General features: G+C 39.9%; 1 protein-coding gene across 1 annotated transcript in view; it reads right to left on the reverse strand.

Annotated features, from left to right (window-relative positions):
- Positions 1-234: 234 nt before the first annotated feature.
- LOC128648430 (meckelin) overlaps positions 235-23,253 on the reverse strand; it is a gene marked incomplete in the record, with an annotated part of 154,538 nt that continues 131,519 nt past the window's right edge. The window contains 1 exon segment of the mRNA XM_053701093.1: positions 235-604. Coding sequence (XP_053557068.1) covers positions 524-604 — 81 coding nt within the window.

Below are 23,253 nucleotides of genomic sequence, written 5' to 3' on the forward strand. Positions count from 1 at the left end.
AGGTATTCCTGACACATACATATAACTGAAAAAAACCCTTTTTATTATCAAAACAGATAAAAATATAAAAAATGACATATTTTGAAATATTGAAATATATACTGTATACACACACACGTACATTTATTATATATATATATATATATATATATATATATATATATACATACACACACACATACATACATACATACAGGTAAATATACACAAACATTCACACATTGTATATAAAAGTGCTTCTCACATATCAGTTTAATGATATTACAGTTCATTTTGTAATATTAAAAAAATAACCATCAAGTATATTAACAGTCTAAATTAATTTAAAAGCTGGGTTTAAAGTATAATTCTATGCAAAAGAAACATCTGCATTTATTCAGAGCCGGATAATTTTTTTTTATATAGTCTCACAATATATAGGAAAGCTGCGCATGAGCTGTGCATGTGCTCATTGAACACTGAACAGCACATAGTAGTATTCTGTCTATTGTAGTGAAAACAGTGATTCATTGCAGCATTTCTTTTAAATCAGGAAATTCTCTTCTACCATGGTTTGCTTGGACAGGTTCTTCCTTCCAATTTGAGAGCGTAAGAGACTTGCAAACTGCAGAGTAAAAGAAAAAAATATGTAAATTAGTAAACTGATATTTTCAACTGGAGACCTCAATATACTAAGGGATTACTATTATAAAAAAACATTATTGTGCCAAGCGTTGTTGGAGATGTGGACACGGACATGGTAACCTTGTCCATATGTGGTGGTGGTGCACCGTAATCCAGAATTTCTGGAGAAGTATCGTCGGGGAAATAGAATGCATATTGGAGACTCAACTACCACTAGACCCAACAATATGGCTACTAAATAGACCACCCAAACTCAAATTAAAATATCGAATAAAAACATAATTTATGTAAGAACTTACCTGATAAATTCATTTCTTTCATATTAGCAAGAGTCCATGAGCTAGTGACGTATGGGATATACATTCCTACCAGGAGGGGCAAAGTTTCCCAAACCTCAAAATGCCTATAAATACACCCCTCACCACACCCACAATTCAGTTTAACGAATAGCCAAGAAGTGGGGTGATAAAAAAGTGCGAAAGCATATAAAATAAGGAATTGGAATAATTGTGCTTTATACAAAATCATAACCACCACAAAAAAAGGGCGGGCCTCATGGACTCTTGCTAATATGAAAGAAATGAATTTATCAGGTAAGTTCTTACATAAATTATGTTTTCTTTCATGTAATTAGCAAGAGTCCATGAGCTAGTGACGTATGGGATAATGACTACCCAAGATGTGGATCTTTCCACACAAGAGTCACTAGAGAGGGAGGGATAAAATAAAGACAGCCAATTCCTGCTGAAAATAATCCACACCCAAAATAAAGTTTAACGAAAAACATAAGCAGAAGATTCAAACTGAAACCGCTGCCTGAAGTACTTTTCTACCAAAAACTGCTTCAGAAGAAGAAAATACATCAAAATGGTAGAATTTAGTAAAAGTATGCAAAGAGGACCAAGTTGCTGCTTTGCAGATCTGGTCAACCGAAGCTTCATTCCTAAACGCCCAGGAAGTAGAAACTGACCTAGTAGAATGAGCTGTAATTCTCTGAGGCGGAGTTTTACCCGACTCAACATAGGCAAGATGAATTAAAGATTTCAACCAAGATGCCAAAGAAATGGCAGAAGCTTTCTGGCCTTTTCTAGAACCGGAAAAGATAACAAATAGACTAGAAGTCTTACGAAAAGATTTCGTAGCTTCAACATAATATTTCAAAGCTCTAACAACATCCAAAGAATGCAACGATTTCTCCTTAGAATTCTTAGGATTAGGACATAATGAAGGAACCACAATTTCTCTACTAATGTTGTTGGAATTCACAACTTTAGGTAAAAATTCAAAAGAAGTTCGCAACACCGCCTTATCCTGATGAAAAATCAGAAAAGGAGACTCACAAGAAAGAGCAGATAATTCAGAAACTCTTCTGGCAGAAGAGATGGCCAAAAGGAACAAAACTTTCCAAGAAAGTAATTTAATGTCCAATGAATGCATAGGTTCAAACGGAGGAGCTTGAAGAGCTCCCAGAACCAAATTCAAACTCCAAGGAGGAGAAATTGACTTAATGACAGTTTTTATACGAACCAAAGCTTGTACAAAACAATGAATATCAGGAAGAATAGCAATCTTTCTGTGAAAAAGAACAGAAAGAGCAGAGATTTGTCCTTTCAAAGAACTTGCGCACAAACCCTTATCTAAACCATCCTGAAGAAACTGTAAAATTCTCGGTATTCTAAAAGAATGCCAGGAAAAATGATGAGAAAGACACCAAGAAATATAAGTCTTCCAGACTCTATAATATATCTCTCGAGATACAGATTTACGAGCCTGTAACATAGTATTAATCACAGAGTCAGAGAAACCTCTTTGACCAAGAATCAAGCGTTCAATCTCCATACCTTTAAATTTAAGGATTTCAGATCCTGATGGAAAAAAGGACCTTGTGACAGAAGGTCTGGTCTTAACGGAAGAGTCCACGGTTGGCAAGAGGCCATCCGGACAAGATCCGCATACCAAAACCTGTGAGGCCATGCCGGAGCTACCAGCAGAACAAACGAGCATTCCTTCAGAATCTTGGAGATTACTCTTGGAAGAAGAACTAGAGGCGGAAAGATATAGGCAGGATGATACTTCCAAGGAAGTGATAATGCATCCACTGCCTCCGCCTGAGGATCCCGGGATCTGCACAGATACCTGGGAAGTTTCTTGTTTAGATGGGACGCCATCAGATCTATTTCTGGAAATTCCCACATTTAAACAATCTGAAGAAATACCTCTGGGTGAAGAGACCATTCGCCCGGATGCAACGTTTGGCGACTGAGATAATCCGCTTCCCAATTGTCTACACCTGGGATATGAACCGCAGAGATTAGACAGGAGCTGGATTCCGCCCAAACCAAAATTCGAGATACTTCTTTCATAGCCAGAGGACTGTGAGTCCCTCCTTGATGATTGATGTATGCCACAGTTGTGACATTGTCTGTCTGAAAACAAATGAACGATTCTCTCTTCAGAAGAGGCCAAAACTGAAGAGCTCTGAAAATTGCACGGAGTTCCAAAATATTGATCGGTAATCTCACCTCCTGAGATTCCCAAACTCCTTGTGCCGTCAGAGATCCCCACACAGCTCCCCAACCTGTGAGACTTGCATCTGTTGAAATTACAGTCCAGGTCGGAAGCACAAAAGAAGCCCCCTGAATTAAACGATGGTGATCTGTCCACCATGTTAGAGAGTGTCGAACAATCGGTTTTAAATATATTAATTGAGATATCTTCGTGTAATCCTTGCACCATTGCTTCAGCATACAGAGCTGAAGAGGTCGCATGTGAAAACGAGCAAAGGGGATCGCGTCCGATGCAGCAGTCATAAGACCTAGAATTTCCATGCATAAGGCTACCGAAGGGAATGATTGAGACTGAAGGTTTCGACAAGCTGTAATCAACTTTAGACGTCTCTTGTCTGTTAAAGACAGAGTCATGGACACTGAATCCATCTGGAAACCCAGAAAGGTTACCCTTGTCTGAGGAATCAAAGAACTTTTTGGTAAATTGATCCTCCAACCATGATCTTGAAGAAACAACACAAGTCGATTCGTATGAGATTCTGCTAAATGTAAAGACTGAGCAAGTACAAAGATATCGTCCAAATAAGGAAATACCACAATACCCTGTTCTCTGATTACAGACAGCAGGGCACCGAGAACCTTTGTAAAAATTCTTGGAGCTGTAGCTAGGCCAAACGGCAGAGCCACAAATTGGTAATGCTTGTCCAGAAACGAGAATCTCAGGAACTGATAATGATCTGGATGAATCGGAATATGCAGATATGCATCCTGTAAATCTATTGTGGACATATAATTCCCTTGCTGAACAAAAGGTAAGATAGTCCTTACAGTTACCATCTTGAAGGTTGGTATCCTTACATAACGATTCAATATTTTTAGATCCAGAACTGGTCTGAAAGAATTCTCCTTCTTTGGTACAATGAAGAGATTTGAATAAAACCCCATCCCCTGTTCCGGAACTGGAACTGGCATAATTACTCCAGTCAACTCTAGATCTGAAACACATTTCAGAAATGCTTGAGCTTTTACTGGATTTACTGGGACACGGGAAAGAAAAAATCTCTTTGCAGGAGGTCTCAACTTGAAACCAATTCTGTACCCTTCTGAAACAATGCTCTGAATCCAAAGATTGTGAACAGAATTGATCCAAATTTCCTTGAAAAAACGTAACCTGCCCCCTACCAGCTGAGCTGGAATGAGGGCCGCACCTTCATGTGGACTTAGAAGCAGGCTTTGCCTTTCTAGCTGGCTTGGATTTATTCCAGACTGGAGATGGTCTCCAAACTGAAACTGCTCCTGAGGATGAAGGATCAGGCTTTTGTTCTTTGTTGAAACGAAAGGAACGAAAACGATTATTAGCCCTTTTTTTACCTTTAGATTTTTTATCCTGTGGTAAAAAAGTTCCTTTCCCACCAGTAACAGTTGAAATAATGGAATCCAACTGAGAACCAAATAATTTGTTACCCTGGAAAGAAATGGAAAGTAAAGTTGATTTAGAAGCCATATCAGCATTCCAAGTTTTAAGCCATAAAGCTCTTCTAGCTAAAATAGCTAGAGACATAAACCTGACATCAACTCTGATAATATCAAAAATGGCATCACAGATAAAATTATTAGCATGCTGAAGAAGAATAATAATATCATGAGAATCACGATGTGTTACTTGTTGCGCTAAAGTTTCCAACCAAAAAGTTGAAGCTGCAGCAACATCAGCCAAAGATATAGCAGGTCTAAGAAGATTACCTGAACACAGATAAGCTTTTCTTAGAAAGGATTCAATTTTCCTATCTAGAGGATCCTTAAACGAAGTACCATCTGACGTAGGAATAGTAGTACGTTTAGCAAGGGTAGAAATAGCCCCATCAACTTTAGGGATCTTGTCCCAAAATTCTAATCTGTCAGACGGCACAGGATATAATTGCTTAAAACGTTTAGAAGGAGTAAATGAATTACCCAAATTATCCCATTCTTTGGAAATTACTGCAGAAATAGCATTAGGAACAGGAAAAACTTCTGGAATAACCACAGGAGCTTTAAATACCTTATCTAAACGTTTAGAATTAGTATCAAGAGGACCAGAATCCTCTATTTCTAAAGCAATTAGTACTTCTTTAAGTAAAGAACGAATAAATTCCATTTTAAATAAATATGAAGATTTATCAGCATCAACCTCTGAGACAGAATCCTCTGAACCAGAGGAATCATCAGAATCAGAATGATGATGTTCATTTAAAAATTCATCTGTAGGGAGAGAAGTTTTAAAAGATTTTTTACGTTTACTAGAAGGAGAAATAACAGACATAGCCTTCTTTATGGATTCAGAAACAAAATCTCTTATATTATCAGGAACATTCTGCACCTTAGATGTTGAAGGAACTGCAACAGGCAATGGTACTTTACTAAAGGAAATATTATCTGCTTTAACAAGTTTGTCATGACAATCAATACAAACAACAGCTGGAGGAATAGCTTCCAAAAGTTTACAGAAGATACACTTAGCTTTGGTAGATTCAGCACTTGACAGCGATTTTCCTGTAGTATCTTCTGACTCAGATGCAACATGAGACATCTTGCAATATGTAAGAGAAAAAACAACATATATATAATATAAAGCAAAATTGAACAAATTCCTTAAATGACAGTTTCAGGAATGGGAAAAAATGCCAAAGAACAAGCTTCTAGCAACCAGAAGCAATAAAAAATGAGACTTAAATAATGTGGAGACAAAAGTGACGCCCATATTTTTTCGCGCCAAATAAGACGCCCACATTATTTGGCGCCTAAATGCTTTCTGGCGGCAAAAATGACGCCACGTCCGGAACGCCGACAGTTTTGGCGCAAAATAACGTCAAAAAATGACGCAACTTCCGGCGACACGTATGACGCCGGAAACGGAAATAGAATTTTTGCGCCAAAAAAGTCCGCGCCAAGAATGACGCAATAAAATGAAGCATTTTCAGCCCCCGCGAGCCTAACAGCCCACAGGGAAAAAGTCAAATTTTAAGGTAAGAAAAATGTTAAATTAAAATGCATTATCCCAAATATGAAACTGACTGTCTGAAAATAAGGAAAGTTGAACATTCTGAGTCAAGGCAAATAAATGTTTGAATACATATATTTAGAACTTTATAAACAAAGTGCCCAACCATAGCTAGGAGTGTCACAGAAAATAAGACTTACTTACCCCAGGACACTCATCTACATATAGCAGATAGCCAAACCAGTACTGAAACGAGAATCAGCAGAGGTAATGGTATATATAAGAGTATATCGTCGATCTGAAAAGGGAGGTAAGAGATGAATCTCTACGACCGATAACAGAGAACCTATGAAATAGACCCCGTAGAAGGAGATCACTGCATTCAAATAGGCAATACTCTCCTCACATCCCTCTGACATTCACTGCACGCTGAGAGGAAAACCGGGCTCCAACTTGCTGCGGAGCGCATATCAACGTAGAATCTAGCACAAACTTACTTCACCACCTCCATCGGAGGCAAAGTTTGTAAAACTGAATTGTGGGTGTGGTGAGGGGTGTATTTATAGGCATTTTGAGGTTTGGGAAACTTTGCCCCTCCTGGTAGGAATGTATATCCCATACGTCACTAGCTCATGGACTCTTGCTAATTACATGAAAGAAATTATTTTATATAATGACAAATTGTGCAAGATACCTTCTGGCCAGAAACTGGAAGTCAAGGGAGGTTCCCTCTTTAATTATGTGGAAGCTAAAAGTAACGGAGGTACTTAATATTGAAGAGTACTACTATATTAAAATGCTAAAATGGACACATATGCTGAGATGTTGGACATGTGGGAAAGATATATGAAATAATGAAGAGATGCTTTAGGTAGTGGTGTGATCCAGATAAAAATCAATATTTAGTACATATAAAACTTGCTGATGGTATGGGCGGAGTTCTCCATTTCAAATTAAGTGTGACGAAAATACTAAGTCATAAAAGCAGTTTAAGGCAGCGTCTGTTATCTAGTCTTTTTCTTTGTTTTCTTCTTTCCTTTCTTCTTTAATTCTCATGTTTTTTCCAAGTATACATCAGTTGGGTTGGGGGATGTTTATCCTCCTCATAAAGTGTATTTACTCAATGTATACTTTCTGTTTATGTATATTAAAAATAATACCAAATGTTTTTTGTGAGAAGCTGCGACTTCTATATTGTACATTATATTTTTTAAAATAAAATCGGTATTGGGAAAAAAAACAAAAAAAAAAACATTATTGTGAATAGTAATACTAAAGTCAACAGTTAGATAAAGTTTTAAAGAAATCAGATCATATAAGAAGATAAAGGAAATTTGCCTTAACAATAAATAAATAAACCACATAAAGGGACCTTCTTATAATGGGAGGCCACAATACAGCTTCATAAGGAGGTGGACATACAATGGAGCATAGACAACATATATGACTGCTCCTGGCCATATACTCTTCTAGAGCACATCTGGAGCTTGCAGGGTGCTTAACAAAACCCTCTCTACTTGGGGATTAGATTACATCTGCATATAACTCAGTAGGGTGGCTGTGCCAGATGTAATTGGAATATTTTTCAATATGTTGAGTGAGGACATAAGATTTCTATCATTCCCTATTATACATCTGAGCTTTAATATTATTGTAATTTGATAATTCTGACTTTGGTTGATATCTGATAGAAACAAGGGCCCACTAAACAGTCTCCAAGGGACTCTAAATGGATTTAAATGGACATTGTAGTCAAACATTATAATACATATTATTGGTTCCAATTTTGAACAGAAACCTTAAAATTCACTTGTACTGGCAAAATTGCTTCTGGTAAAAGCTATCCCTATTGTACTTATAACATTTAAATGTACAATCACACACCGCATACATACAGTACAGTGCAAACGTCTGAGTCCACTATCACAATCTGCTTTTTATGGAGTGTGCCTACACTACAGTAAAGGAGATATTAAGGGGGCGGGGGGCCTACAGTGAGATTGCTTGAAGGTGGGGAGGGTGAGATGGGATCAGTACACTACAGAAATATAAAAATAAATAAATAAAACACAATCACTCCCCCCCCCCCCCACACCCAGACTGTACACTAGCATATTGCCGGTAATAAATATGGAGGTGTCGTGGGGGGCATGGAAGAGAGCTATTTCTGGGGTATCAGGGGGTGTGTGAGGGTGAGGGGGATCCCTATACTACAGAAAATAAAGATAGAAATAAATAAGAAAAAACAAACCATCCCCCTAACTGTATACAGGCAGACTGGCTGCTAGTACCTAAGATGGTTGTAGATGATGAGGCTCAGGAAGGCGTTAGGTGTCAGGTGGGAGGGTTATCACTGCACTACAATACATTTTACCCTTAACAGCTAACTAATGAAGCCCTTCACTGCCGTGTATTTTAGAGGTGTGGTGCGCAGCTGCAATTAGCGGCCTTCTAATGACCAAAAATCAATGGCAAAGCTACGCATGTCTGCCATTTCTAAGCAAAGGGGATACTAGAGAAACTTTTACGATCATTTGTCTTATAGCTGCAGTAGTTGTGTGTAAATCATTTTAGTTTGAAACCCAAAGTTTGTAAAAAAGTTAACTTTAAGTTTTATATGATGGCATTTGGCATTCAAATATGAAAATATACCAAAATTGTCCTAGATCAATACTTTTGGTTGTCTAGTTTAAAAATATATATATAGTTTTGGGGGTAACATTTTGTAAATTGCAGTAGTTCTGCAATACCAAATGAGAGTTACCCCATTGCATCCTGTTACAAAAGCTGCAGATTAATAAAAAATAATGACAATTATATACATGATTGGTCTTCGCTGAATCACAGGATGCCAATGAACACATTTTGTTACAGTTAGAAAACTACAGGTTTTTGTGGAATGTGATATAAATATATATATACTTATATATATGCACACAAAGAGAGAATCGCTCTACCAGGAACGAACAACAGCTCATTAGCTAGTTCTATGGCGATTTACCACCCGGAAGCAGCCTCTTTTAGACCAGTGTGCTTTTCACAAGGGAAAACTTTCCTTAAGTATATCAGTCTGATCCCGCCAAGTAAGGTCAGTCCAGCCCCGAAATACCAGGCAATTCTCCTCTGAACAGGGAACATGATAACCCCAGACGATTGTTTCGGCCTCCTATGGGCTTCGTCAGTGAGGTGCAGCCACATTCCTCTAAGAACACTGGGCAAGGAGTCCACGTCTGGCTTCTCCCATCACCCATAGGGAGACTTCCCCAGGGCTGGACTGACCTTACTTGGCGGGATCAGACTGATATACTTCAGGAAAGTTTTCCTTTTTCAAAAATACACTGGTCTAAATGAGGCTGCTTCCGGGTGGTAAATCGCCATAGAACAAGCTGATGAGCTGTTGTTCGTTCCTGATCGAGCGCTTCTCTCTTTGTATGCAAATGAATATGACCCTGGGGAAGTCTCCCTATGGGTGATGGGGGAAACCAGACGTGGACTCCTTGCTCAGTGTGCTTAGAGGAATGTGGCTGCACCTCACTGACGAGGCCCATAGGAGGCCGAAACGATCGTCTGGGGTTGTCATGTTCCTTGTTCAGAGGAGAATTGCCTGGTATTTCGGGGCTGGACTGACCTTAATTGGCGGGATCAGACTGATATACTTCAGGAAAGTTTTCCTTTGTGAAAAGTACACTGGTCTAAAAGAGGCTGCTTCCGGGTGGTAAATCCCCTGATGAGCTGTTGTTCGTTCCTGGTCGAGCGCTTCTCTCTTTGTATGCAAATTAATATAACCCTGGGAAAGTCTCCCTATGGGTGATGGGGGAAACCAGACGTGGACTCCTTGCCCAGTGTGCTTAGTGGAATGTGGCTGCACCTCACAAAAGTTTTCCTTTGTGAAAAGTACACTGGTCTAAAAGAGGCTGCTTCCGGGTGGTAAATCGCCATAGAACTAGCTAATGAGCTGTTGTTCGTTCCTGATCGAGCGCTTCTCTCTTTGTGTGTGTGTGTATATATATATATATATATATATATCCAAGCAGTTTCCAGGTCAGCCCACCAAGAGGCAACAGCCTGGGTGCAAATATAAATAGCATATAAGGACAAAAGTAGATGAAGACCTGAGAGTGCATCTACTTTTGTCCTTATATATATATATATATATATATATATACATATATATCCCACGCAAACAGTGAAAACACAGGTTTTTCTCAGCAAAAAAAAAAAAAAAAAAAAAAGATTTAATTGACGTTTCTGGGAATATTATCCCCTTCTTCAGAACACAAATATGGTGTACAATAACACTCTTAAATACTAAAATAAATTTAACACACAATACCTCAAACCTTGCAAAAAGGCGCCAAATACACAAACACACTGTGAGCTCAAAAACGTCAAACCGGAAGTACATACATGTATCACTTCCGATCCGGCGAAAATAAAATATACTGAATACAACAGACAACATAATAACAGAGTAACAAATATTGTACAGTGCATTACCATCATTAAGTCACCAATGTTAAACAAGCTAAAGTGTAGAGGGTGAACTAAACTTGATTGTTTCTGGTCCGGTGTACCGGAAGTGGCATCATATCATGTGACCGGAAGTGGGGCAAAAAAAAGCTGTGTAACAGCAACTAGCTGTTTAAACCGGAAGTGGGGCACTTACGAAAAATAGTACAACTATATGACCACATATGCGCCAAGTAATCTAATCTTGTAGTGAAAAAGTCCTATCAAAAGTGAAGGAAATACAAATTATGCAGTGAAGAGCTAAAACACTACCTGTGTTAGACTATGTAAGTGAATGCATGTAGAACATGTTACAAGTTGTTAAAATGCACAACTAAGTGTGTGTGTGTGTGTATATACAAAATAGGGAATGAATAAATAATACTAAATATGTAAACAAGCTTCCAAATATTCACTAAAGGTGAAAACAAACATACAGAGAAGATATATATATATATATATATATATAGATACAATGTCTGTGAAGAAAAGAGCTTTTACCTAATTACAGAATTGACATCTCCCCCTTAGATGGACAAGAGGTGAATATATGAACAGGCTCAAACTAACTTGAAACATAAGTAGTGCTCATGTTGGCAGAATTGCTCTATATTATTTGTGTATATAAAAAGAGCTAGCACCCCGTGGGTGGGCATAACCTGTCAGCATGTATACAGAGCTGAGCACCCAGGTTATAAACAAAGGGTCAGCTATTAAATACATATTGGGTAAGCTGTAATAATGATACCAAGACTTCGACTGGATCAACACCACACAATTACAAAGTGTTTAGCATGTGTCATGGATGTTAGTTAGGGATATTGACACGGGATTATGGCAAGGACTATATACAGCCTATAGTTAAGGAGCCTGCCATGAACCTAAAGATTCATGGCGGCACCTTGCAATGGAATGTAGCTGCACATATCCAACATCAAAAGATAACGGATACCTGCAACACTCAAGGCTTTAGATGTATGTCCTGCTACCCTTCAATCCCTACACATTCAGCAAGTCACATTAATGCACCCAGATCAGGCATGGAGTTATATTTGTTTTTTTAGTAATGTTAAAATAATTTCTTAATTATGCCCCACAAAAGAAATATAGTTTTCATAGGTAAATAAAAACAAAGGCTCTATTTCTGTGTAAACAGAATGATAGCAAAAATGCTAAAAAAACAAAATGTATGCTTACCTGATAAATTTATTTCTCTTGTGGTGTATCCAGTCCACGGATTCATCCATTACTTGTGGGATATTCTCCTTCCCAACAGGAAGCTGCAAGAGGATCACCCACAGCAGAGCTGTCTATATAGCTCCTCCCCTAACTGCCATATCCAGTCATTCGACCGAATGGTGCAGTGGTGACTGTAGTTTAAAAATTAAAAAACACCTGCCTTAAAATGACAGGGCGGGCCGTGGACTGGATACACCACAAGAGAAATAAATTTATCAGGTAAGCATAAATTTTGTTTTCTCTTGTAAGGTGTATCCAGTCCACGGATTCATCCATTAATTGTGGGATACCAATACCAAAGCTATAGGACACGGATGAAGGGAGGGACAAGGCAGGCGCTTAAACGGAAGGCACCACTGCCTGTAAGACCTTTCTCCCAAAAATAGCCTACGAAGAAGCAAAAGTATCAAATTTGTAGAATTTAGAAAAAGTATGAAGCGAAGACCAAGTCGCCGCCTTACAAATCTGTTCAACAGAAGCCTCATTTTTAAAAGCCCATGTGGAAGCCACTGCTCTAGTGGAATGAGCTGTAATTCTTACAGGAGGCTGCTGGCCAGCAGTCTCATAAGCTAAGCGGATTATACTTTTTAACCAAAAGGAAAGAGAAGTTGACGAAGCCTTTTGGCCTTTCCTCTGTCCAGAGTAGACAACAAACAATGCAGATGTTTGACGAAAATCTTTAGTAGCTTGTAAATAAAACTTTAAAGCACGAACCACGTCAAGATTGTGTAACAGACGTTCCTTCTTTGAAGAAGGATTAGGACGCAGTGACGGAACAACAATCTCCTGATTAATATTCTTATTAGATACCACCTTAGGAAGAAACCCAGGTTTGGTACGCAACACTACCTTATCTGCATGGAAGATCAGATAAGGAGAATCACACTGCAAGGCAGATAACTCTGAAACTCTTCGAGCCGAAGAGATAGCTACCAACAACAGAACTTTCCAAGATAAAAGCTTGATATCTATGGAATGCAGAGGTTCAAACGGAACACCTTGAAGAACTTTAAGAACTAAATTTAAACTCCATGGCGGAGCAACAGGTTTAAACACAGGCTTGATTCTAACTACTTCAAATCAAGTTCAGGTTGCCTACGTCTCCCTTTTGTGCTGGGTGCGCTGACTTTTGTGCTTTTGATTCTAACTAAAGCCTGACAAAACGCCTGAACGTCTGGAACATCCGCCAGACGCTTGTGCAAAAGAATAGACAGAGCAGAAATCTGTCCCTTTAAGGAACTAGCTGACAATCCCTTCTCCAATCCTTCTTGGAGAAAGGATAAGATTCTAGGAATCCTGACTTTACTCCATGAGTAACCCTTGGATTCACACCAATGAAGATATTTACACCATATCTTATGATAGATTTTCCTGGTGACAGGCTTTCGAGCCTGAATTAAGGTATCGATGACCGACTTGGAAAAACCACGCTTTGATAAAATCAAGCTTTCAATCTTCAAGCAGTCAGACGCAGAGAAATTAGATTTGGATGTTTGAAGGGACCTTGCCTACGTCTCCCTTTTGTGCTGGGTGCGCTGACTTTTGATTCTAACTAAAGCCTGACAAAACGCCTGAACGTCTGGAACATCCGCCAGACGCTTGTGCAAAAGAATAGACAGAGCAGAAATCTGTCCCTTTAAGGAACTAGCTGACAATCCCTTCTCCAATCCTTCTTGGAGAAAAGACAATATCCTGGGAATCCTGACTTTACTCCATGAGTAACCCTTGGATTCACACCAATGAAGATATTTACACCATATCTTATGATAGATTTTCCTGGTGACAGGCTTTCAAGCCTGAATTAAGGTATCGATGACCGACTTGGAAAAACCACGCTTTGATAAAATCAAGCTTTCAATCTCCAAGCAGTCAGACGCAGAGAAATAGATTTGGATGTTTGAAGGGACCTTGAAGTAGAAGGTCCTGCCTCAGCGGCAGAGTCCATGGTGGAAAGGATGACATGTCCACCAGATCTGCATACTAAGTCCTGCGTGGCCACGCAGGAGCTATCAAAATCACCGAAGCTCTCTCCTGCTTGATCTTGGCAATCAGCCGAGGGAGCAGAGGAAACGGTGGAAACACATAAGCCAGGCTGAAGGACCAGGGCGCTGCTAGAGCATCTACCAGCGCTGCCTGGGGATCCCTTGACCTGGACCCGTAACAAGGAAGTTTGGCGTTCTGACGAGACACCATGAGATCTAGTTCTGGTTTGCCCCATAGTTGAATCAGCTGGGCAAATACCTCCGGATGGAGCTCCCACTCCCCCGGATGAAAAGTCTGCCGACTTAGAAAATCCACCTCCCAGTTCTCTACTCCTGGGATATGGATAGCTGAGAGATGGCAAGAGTGAACCTCTGCCCATAGAATTATCTTTGAAACCTCCAAAATTGCCAGGGGGCTCCTTGTTCCCCCCTGATGGTTGATATAGGCTACAGTTGTGATGTTGTCCGACTGAAATCTGATGAACCTGACCGCAGCAAGCTGAGGCCAAGCCTGAAGAGCATTGAATATCGCTCTTAATTCCAGAATGTTTATTGGAAGGAGAGCCTCCTCCTGAGTCCACGACCCCTGAGCCTTCAGGGAGTTCCAGACAGCACCCCAGCCCAGAAGTCTGGCATCTGTCGTTACTATAGTCCAATCTGGCCTGCGGAAGCTCATCCCCTTGGACAGATGGACCTGAGATAGCCACCAGAGAAGAGAAACCCTGGTTTCTTGATCCAGATTTAGTAGAGGGGACAAATCTGTGTAATCCCCATTCCACTGACTGAGCATGCAAAGTTGCAGCGGTCTGAGATGTAGGCGGGCAAATGGTACTATGTCCATTGCCGCTACCATTAAACCGATTACTTCCATACACTGAGCCACTGAAGGACAAGAAGTGGAATAAAGAACATGGCAAGAGTCTAGAAGTTTTGACAATCTGGCCTTCGTTAGGTAAATCTTCATTTCTACCGAATCTATCAGAGTCCCTAGGAATGAAACTTTTGTTAGAGGTGATAGAGAGCTCTTTTCTTCGTTCACCTTCCACCCATGGGACCTCAGAAATGCCAGAACAATGTCCGTGTGGGACCTGGCAACTTGAAAAGTCGAAGCCTGAATCAGAAGGTCGTCTAAGTAAGGGGCTACTGCTATACCCCGCGGCCTTAGGACCGCTAGAAGGGACCCTAGAACCTTTGTAAAGATTCTTGGTGCCGTGGCCAACCCGAAGGGAAGAGCCACAAACTGGTAGTGCCTGTATAGAAAGGCAAATCTGAGAAAACGATGATGATCTTTGTGTATCGGGATGTGAAGATAAGCATCCTTTAGGTCTACGGTAGTCATATATTGACCCTCCTGGATCATAGGAAGGATGGTTCGAATAGTCTCCATCTTGAAGGATGGAACTCTGAGAAATTTGTTTAAGATCTTGAGATCTAAGATTGGTCTGAATGTTCCCTCTTTCTTGGGAACTACAAACAGATTTGAATAGAAGCCCTGACCCTGTTCCTCCTGCGGAACTGGGTGGATCACTCCCATAATTAGAAGGTCTTGAACACAATGTAAGAATGCCTCTCTCTTTATCTGGTTTGCAGATAAAAGTGAGAGATGAAATCTCCCTTTTGGGGGAGAGGTTTTGAATTCCAGAAGATAACCCTTGGACACAATTTCCAATGCCCAGGGATCCTGGACATCTCTTGCCCAAGCCTGGGCGAAGAGAGAGAGTTTGCCCCCTACTAGATCCGTTTCCAGATCGGGGGCTGCTCCTTCATGCTGTCTTAGAGGCAGCAGCAGGCTTTTTAGCCTGTTTCCCCTTGCTCCAAGCCTGGTTAGGTCTACAGACCAGCTTAGACTGGGCAAAAGTTCCCTCTTGTTTTGTGTTAGAGGAAGTTGAAGCTGCGCCACTCTTTAAGTTTCGAAAGGGCCGAAAACTAGACTGTTTGGTCCTTAATTTGTTGGACCTGTCTTGAGGAAGGGCGTGACCTTTTCCTCCAGTGATGTCAGAAATGATCTCCTTCAGTCCAGGCCCGAATAGGGTCTGTCTTTTGAAGGGAATGTTGAGAAGTTTAGACTTTGAAGTCACGTCAGTTGACCAGGATGTAAGCCATAGCGCCCTACGCGCCTGAATAGCAAAACCTGAATTTTTAGCCGTTAGCTTGGTTAAATGAACAACGGCATCAGAAACAAATGAATTGGCTAGCTTAAGGGCCCTAAGCTTGTCAATAATATCTTCCAACGGGGTTTCAACCTGTAGAGCCTCCTCTAGGGACTCAAACCAAAAAGCCACGGCAGCATTGACTGGGGCAATGCATGCAAGAGGCTGGAGAATAAAACCTTGTTGAATAAAAATTTTCTTAAGTTAACCCTCTAATTTTTTATCCATTGGATCTAGAAAAGCACAACTGTCCTCGACAGGGATAGTGGTACGCTTAGCTAGAGTAGAAACTGCTCCCTCCACCTTAGGGACCGTCTGCCATAAGTCCCGTGTAGCGGCGTCTATAGGAAACATCTTTTTAAAAACAGGAGGGGGAGAGAACGGTACACCTGGTCTATCCCATTCCTTAGTAATGATTTCAGAAAACCTTTTAGGGATTGGAAAAACATCAGTGTAAGTAGGTACTGCATAGTATTTATCCAATCTACATATTTTCTCTGGGACTACAATAGTGTCGTCCAGAGTTGCTAAAACCTCCCTGAGCAATACGCGGAGGTGTTCAAGCTTAAATTTAAATGTAGACATATCAGAATCAGATTGAAGTATCTTCCCTGAATCAGAAAAATCACCCACAGATTGAAGCTCCCCTGCTTCAGCTTCAGTATAATGTGAGGGTGTATCAGACATAGCTACTAAAGCGTTAGAGAGCTCTGTATTTATTCTAGTCCCAGAGCTGTCTCGTTTTCCTTGCAATCCTGGCAGTTTAGATAACACCTCTGTAAGGGTAAACTGCCACCATGTCTTGCAAGGTATACGCAATGGGCGCGCTAGATTTACTTGGCGTCCCCTGAGCGGGATTTATAGGATCTGACACGTGGGGAGAGTTAGACGGCATAACTTCCTCCTTGTCAATTTCTTCTGGTAATAAATTTTTTAAAGCCAGAATATGGTCTTTGTAATCTATAGTAAAATCAGTGCATTTGGTACACATTCTAAGAGGGGGTTCCACAATGGCTTCTAAACATAATGAACAATGAGTTTCCTCCATGTCAGACATGTTTAAACAGACTAGTAATGAGACCAGCAAGCTTGGAAAACACTTTAATAACTGAACAAGCAAAAAATAAAAACGGTACTGTGCCTTTAAGAGAAAAAAACAATCACAGAAACTGCAAAACAGTGAAAAAAGCAGTAAATCTTACAAAATTTTTACAGTGTGTATAATAGGCTAAAAGAGCATTGCACCCACTTGCAAATGGATGATTAACCCCTTAGTTTCAAAACCGGATCAAAAAAACGATATAAACGTTTTTAAACAGTCACACCAAACTGCCACAGCTCTACTGTGGCCCTACCTGCCCATACAACGACTTTGGAAGGCACAAAAACCCTATAGAGAGGTCCTAAATGTTCAGGGGACTCCTTCAGGGAAGCTGGATGTCTCAAACTGCAAAAACTAATGCGCAATTTAGGCGCGAAAATAGGCCCCTCCCAACCTGTACTCCCAGTGAGAGGGCCTTAAAAAACTATCCCTAGGCAAAATCTAGTCAGCCATGTGGAAAAAACTGGGCCCCAGAATAAAGTTTTATCACCAATATGTAATAAATGTTCATACACCTTCAAGCAAACATTATATCTATTCAGTAATGTGAGTAAATAATAAAAAACATAATTTATGTAAGAACTTACCTGATAAATTCATTTCTTTCATATAAGCAAGAGTCCATGAGCTAGTGACGTATGGGATATACATTCCTACCAGGAGGGGCAAAGTTTCCCAAACCTCAAAATGCCTATAAATACACCCCTCACCACACCCACAAATCAGTTTAACGAATAGCCAAGAAGTGGGGTGATAAGAAAAAAGTGCGAAAGCATAAAAAATAAGGAATTAGAATAATTGTGCTTTATACAAAAAAATCATAACCACCACAAAAAAGGGTGGGCCTCATGGACTCTTGCTAATATGAAAGAAATGAATTTATCAGGTAAGTTCTTACATAAATTATGTTTTCTTTCATGTAATTAGCAAGAGTCCATGAGCTAGTGACGTATGGGATAATGACTACCCAAGATGTGGATCTTTCCACGCAAGAGTCACTAGAGAGGGAGGGATAAAATAAAGACAGCCAATTCCTGCTGAAAATAATCCACACCCAAAATAAAGTTTAAATGAAAACATAAGCAGAAGATTCAAACTGAAACAGCTGCCTGAAGTACTTTTCTACCAAAGACTGCTTCAGAAGAAGAAAACACATCAAAATGGTAGAATTTAGTAAAAGTATGCAAAGAAGACCAAGTTGCTGCTTTGCAAATTTGATCAACCGAAGCTTCATTCCTAAACGCCCAGGAAGTAGAAACTGACCTAGTAGAATGAGCTGTAATCCTCTGAGGCGGAGTTATACCTGACTCAACATAGGCATGATGAATTAAAGATTTCAACCAAGATGCCAAAGAAATGGCAGAAGCTTTCTGGCCTTTTCTAGAACCGGAAAAGATGACAAATAGACTAGAAGTCTTTTGGAAAGTCTTAGTAGCTTCAACATAATATTTCAAAGCTCTAACAACATCCAAAGAATGCAATGATTTATCCTTAGAATTCTTAGGATTAGGGCATAATGAAGGAACTACAATTTCTCTACTAATGTTGTTGGAATTCACAACCTTAGGTAAAAATTCAAAAGAAGTTCGCAACACTGCCTTATCCTGATGAAAAATCAGAAAAGGAGACTCACAAGAAAGAGCAGACAATTCAGAGACTCTTCTGGCAGAAGAGATGGCCAAAAGTAACAAAACTTTCCAAGAAAGTAATTTAATGTCCAATGAATGCATAGGTTCAAACGGAGGAGCTTGAAGAGCCCCCAGAACCAAATTCAAACTCCAAGGAGGAGAAATTGACTTAATGACAGGTTTAATACGAACCAAGGCTTGTACAAAACAATGAATATCAGGAAGATTAGCAATCTTTCTGTGAAAAAGAACAGAAAGAGCAGAGATTTGACCTTTCAAGGAACTTGCGGACAAACCTTTATCTAAACCATCCTGAAGAAACTGTAAAATTCTCGGAATTCTAAAAGAATGCCAGAAAAAATGATGAGAAAGACACCAAGAAATATAAGTCTTCCAGACTCTATAATATATCTCTCTAGATACAGATTTACGAGCCTGTAACATAGTATTAATCACAGAGTCAGAGAAACCTCTTTGACCAAGAATCAAGCGTTCAATCTCCATACCTTTAAATTTAAGGATTTGAGATCCTGATGGAAAAAAGGACCTTGCGACAGAAGGTCTGGTCTTAACGGAAGAGTCCACGGTTGGCAAGAGGCCATCCGGACAAGATCCGCATACCAAAACCTGTGAGGCCATGCTGGAGCTACCAGCAGAACAAACGAGCATTCCTTTAGAATCTTGGAGATTACTCTTGGAAGAAGAACTAGAGGCGGAAAGATATAGGCAGGATGATACTTCCAAGGAAGTGATAATGCATCCACTGCCTCCGCCTGAGGATCCCGGGATCTGGACAGATACCTGGGAAGTTTCTTGTTTAGATGAGAAGCCATCAGATCTATTTCTGGAAGTTCCCACATTTGAACAATCTGAAGAAATACCTCTGGGTGAAGAGACCATTCGCCCGAATGCAACGTTTGGCGACTGAGATAATCCGCTTCCCAATTGTCTATTCCTGGAATATGAACCGCAGAGATTAGACAGGAGCTGGATTCCGCCCAAACCAGAATTCGAGATACTTCTTTCATAGCCAGAGGACTGTGAGTCCCTCCTTGATGATTGATGTATGCCACAGTTGTGACATTGTCTGTCTGAAAACAAATGAACGATTCTCTCTTCAGAAGAGGCCAAGACTGAAGAGCTCTGAAAATTGCACGGAGTTCCAAAATATTGATCGGTAATCTCACCTCCTGAGATTCCCAAACCCCTTGTGCTGTCAGAGACCCCCAAACAGCTCCCCAACCTGTAAGACTTGCATCTGTTGAAATTACAGTCCAGGTCGGAAGAACAAAAGAAGCCCCCTGAACTAAACGATGGTGATCTGTCCACCACGTCAGAGAGTGTCGTACAATCGGTTTTAAAGATATTAATTTAGATATCTTTGTGTAATCCCTGCACCACTGGTTCAGCATACAGAGCTGAAGAGGCCGCATGTGAAAACGAGCAAAGGGGATCGCGTCCGATGCCGCAGTCATAAGACCTAGAATTTCCATGCATAAGGCTACCGAAGGGAAAGATTGTGACTGAAGGTTTCGACAAGCTGATATCAACTTTAGATGTCTCATGTCTATCAAAGATAGAGTCATGGATACTGAATCTATCTGAAAATCTAAAAAGGTTACCTAAGTCTGAGGAATCAATGAACTTTTTGGTAAATTGATCCTCCAACCATGATGTTGAAGAAACAACACAAGTCGATTCGAATGAGATTCTGCTAAATATGAAGACTGAGCAAGTACCAAGATATCGTCCAAATAAGGAATACCACAATACCCTGTTCTCTGATTACAGACAGAAGGGCACCGAGAACCTTCGTAAAAAATTCTTGGAGCTGTAGCTAGGCCAAACGGCAGAGCCACAAACTGGTAATGCTTATCTAGGAAAGAGAATCTCAGAAACGGATAGTGATCTGGATGAATCGGCATATGCAGATATGCATCCTGTAAATCTATAGTAGACATATAATGCCCTTGTTGAACAAAAGGCAGGATAGTCCTTACAGTTACCATTTTGAATGTTGGTATCCTTACATAACGATTCAATATTTTTAGATCCAGAACTGGTCTGAAGGAATTTTCCTTCTTTGGTACAATGAAGAGATTTGAATAAAACCCCAGTCCCTGTTCCAGAACTGGAACTGGCAAAATTACTCCAGTCAACTCTAGATCTGAAACACATTTCAGAAATGCTTGAGCCTTCGCTGGGTTTACTGGGACACGGGAAAGAAAAAATCTCTTTGCAGGAGGCCTTATCTTGAAGCCAATTCTGTACCCTTCTGAAACAATGTTCTGAATCCAAAGATTGTGAACGGAATTGATCCAAATTTCTTAGAAAAAACGTAATCTGCCCCCTACCAGCTGAGCTGGAATGAGGGCCGCACCTTCATGTGGACTTAGGAGCTGGCTTTGATTTTCTAAAAGGCTTGGATTTATTCCAGACTGGAGATGGTTTCCAAACTGATACCGCTCCTGGGGATGAAGGATCAGGTTTTTGTTCCTTGTTGTGACAAAAGGAATGAAAACGATCATTACCCTGGAAAGAAAGGGAAAGCAGAGTAGACTTAGAAGACATAACAGCATTCCAAGTCTTAAGCCATAAAGCTCTTCTAGCTAAAATAGAGACATATACCTGACATCAACTCTAATGATATCAAAGATGGCATTACAAATAAAATTATTAGCATGTTGAAGAATAAAAATGCTATGAGAATTATGATCTGTTACTTGTTGCGCTAAAGCTTCTAACCAAAAGATGAAGCTGCAGCAACATCCGCTAAAGATATAGCAGGTCTAAGAAGATTACCTGAACACAAGTAAGCTTTTCTTAGAAAGGATTCAATTTTCCTATCTAAAGGATCCTTAAGGAAGTACCATCTGCCGTAGGAATAGTACGCTTAACAAGAGTAGAGACAGCCCCATCAACTTTAGGGATTTTGTCCCAAAACTCTAATCTGTCAGATGGCACAGGATATAATTGCTTAAAACGTTTAGAAGGAGTAAATGAATTACCCAAATTATTCCATTCCCTGGAAATTACTTCAGAAATAGCACTAGGGACAGGAAAAACTTCTGGAATAACTACAGGAGATTTAAAAACCTTATCTAAACGTTTAGATTTAGTATCAAGAGGACCAGAATCCTCAATTTCTAATGCAATTAGGACTTCTTTAAGTAAAGAACGAATAAATTTCATTTTAAATAAATATGAAGATTTATCAGCATCAACCTCTGAGACAGAATCCTCTGAACCAGAAGAACCATTATCAGAATCAGAATGATGATGTTCATTTAAAAATTCATCTGAAAAATGAGAAGTTTTAAAAGACTTTTTACATTTACTAGAAGGAGGAATAACAGACATAGCCCTCTTAATGGATTTAAAAACAAAATCTCTTATGTTATCGGGAACATTAGATGTTGACAGAACAGCAACAGGTAATTTAACAGTACTTAAAGGAAATATTATCTGCATAAACAGTTTGTCATGACAAAACAGTACAAACAACAGCTGGAGGAACAGATACCATAAGTTTACAGTAGATACACTTAGCTTTGGTAGCTCCAGCCCCAGGCAGGGATATTCCAGAGGTATCTTCTGACTCAGCTTCAACGTGGGACATCTTGCAATATGTAATAGAAAAAACAACATATAAAGCAAAATTGATCAAATTCCTTAAATGACAGTTTCAGGAATGGGAAAAAAATGCCAGTGAATAAGCTTCTAGCAACCAGAAGCAAAAAATCAATGAGACTTAAATAATGTGGAGACAAAAGTGACGCCCATATTTTTTCGCGCCAAAAAAGACGCCCACATTATTTGGCGCCTAAATGCTTTTGGCGCCAAAAATGACGCCACATCCGGAACGCCGACACTTTTGGCGCAAAAGAACGTATGACACGTATGACGCCGGAAACAGAAAATAATTTTTGCGCCAAAAAAGTCTGCGCCAAGAATGACGCAATAAAAACATAATTTATGCTTACCTGATAAATTCCTTTCTTCTGTAGTGTGATCAGTCCACGGGTCATCATTACTTCTGGGATATTAACTGCTCCCCTACAGGAAGTGCAAGAGGATTCACCCAGCAGAGCTGCATATAGCTCCTCCCCTCTACGTCACTCCCAGTCATTCGACCAAGGACCAACGAGAAAGGAAAAGCCAAGGGTGAAGTGGTGACTGGAGTATAAATTAAAAAATATTTACCTGCCTTAAAAACAGGGCGGGCCGTGGACTGATCACACTACAGAAGAAAGGAATTTATCAGGTAAGCATAAATTATGTTTTCTTCTGTTAAGTGTGATCAGTCCACGGGTCATCATTACTTCTGGGATACCAATACCAAAGCAAAAGTACACGGATGACGGGAGGGATAGGCAGACTCTTTATACAGAAGGAACCACTGCCTGAAGAACCTTTCTCCCAAAAATAGCCTCAGATGAAGCAAAGGTGTCAAATTTGTAAAATTTGGAAAAAGTATGAAGCGAAGACCAAGTTGCAGCCTTGCAAATCTGTTCAACAGAGGCCTCATTCTT

This window comes from Bombina bombina, chromosome 1 (genome assembly GCF_027579735.1).
Source record: "Bombina bombina isolate aBomBom1 chromosome 1, aBomBom1.pri, whole genome shotgun sequence".
Lineage (NCBI taxonomy): Eukaryota > Metazoa > Chordata > Amphibia > Anura > Bombinatoridae > Bombina > Bombina bombina.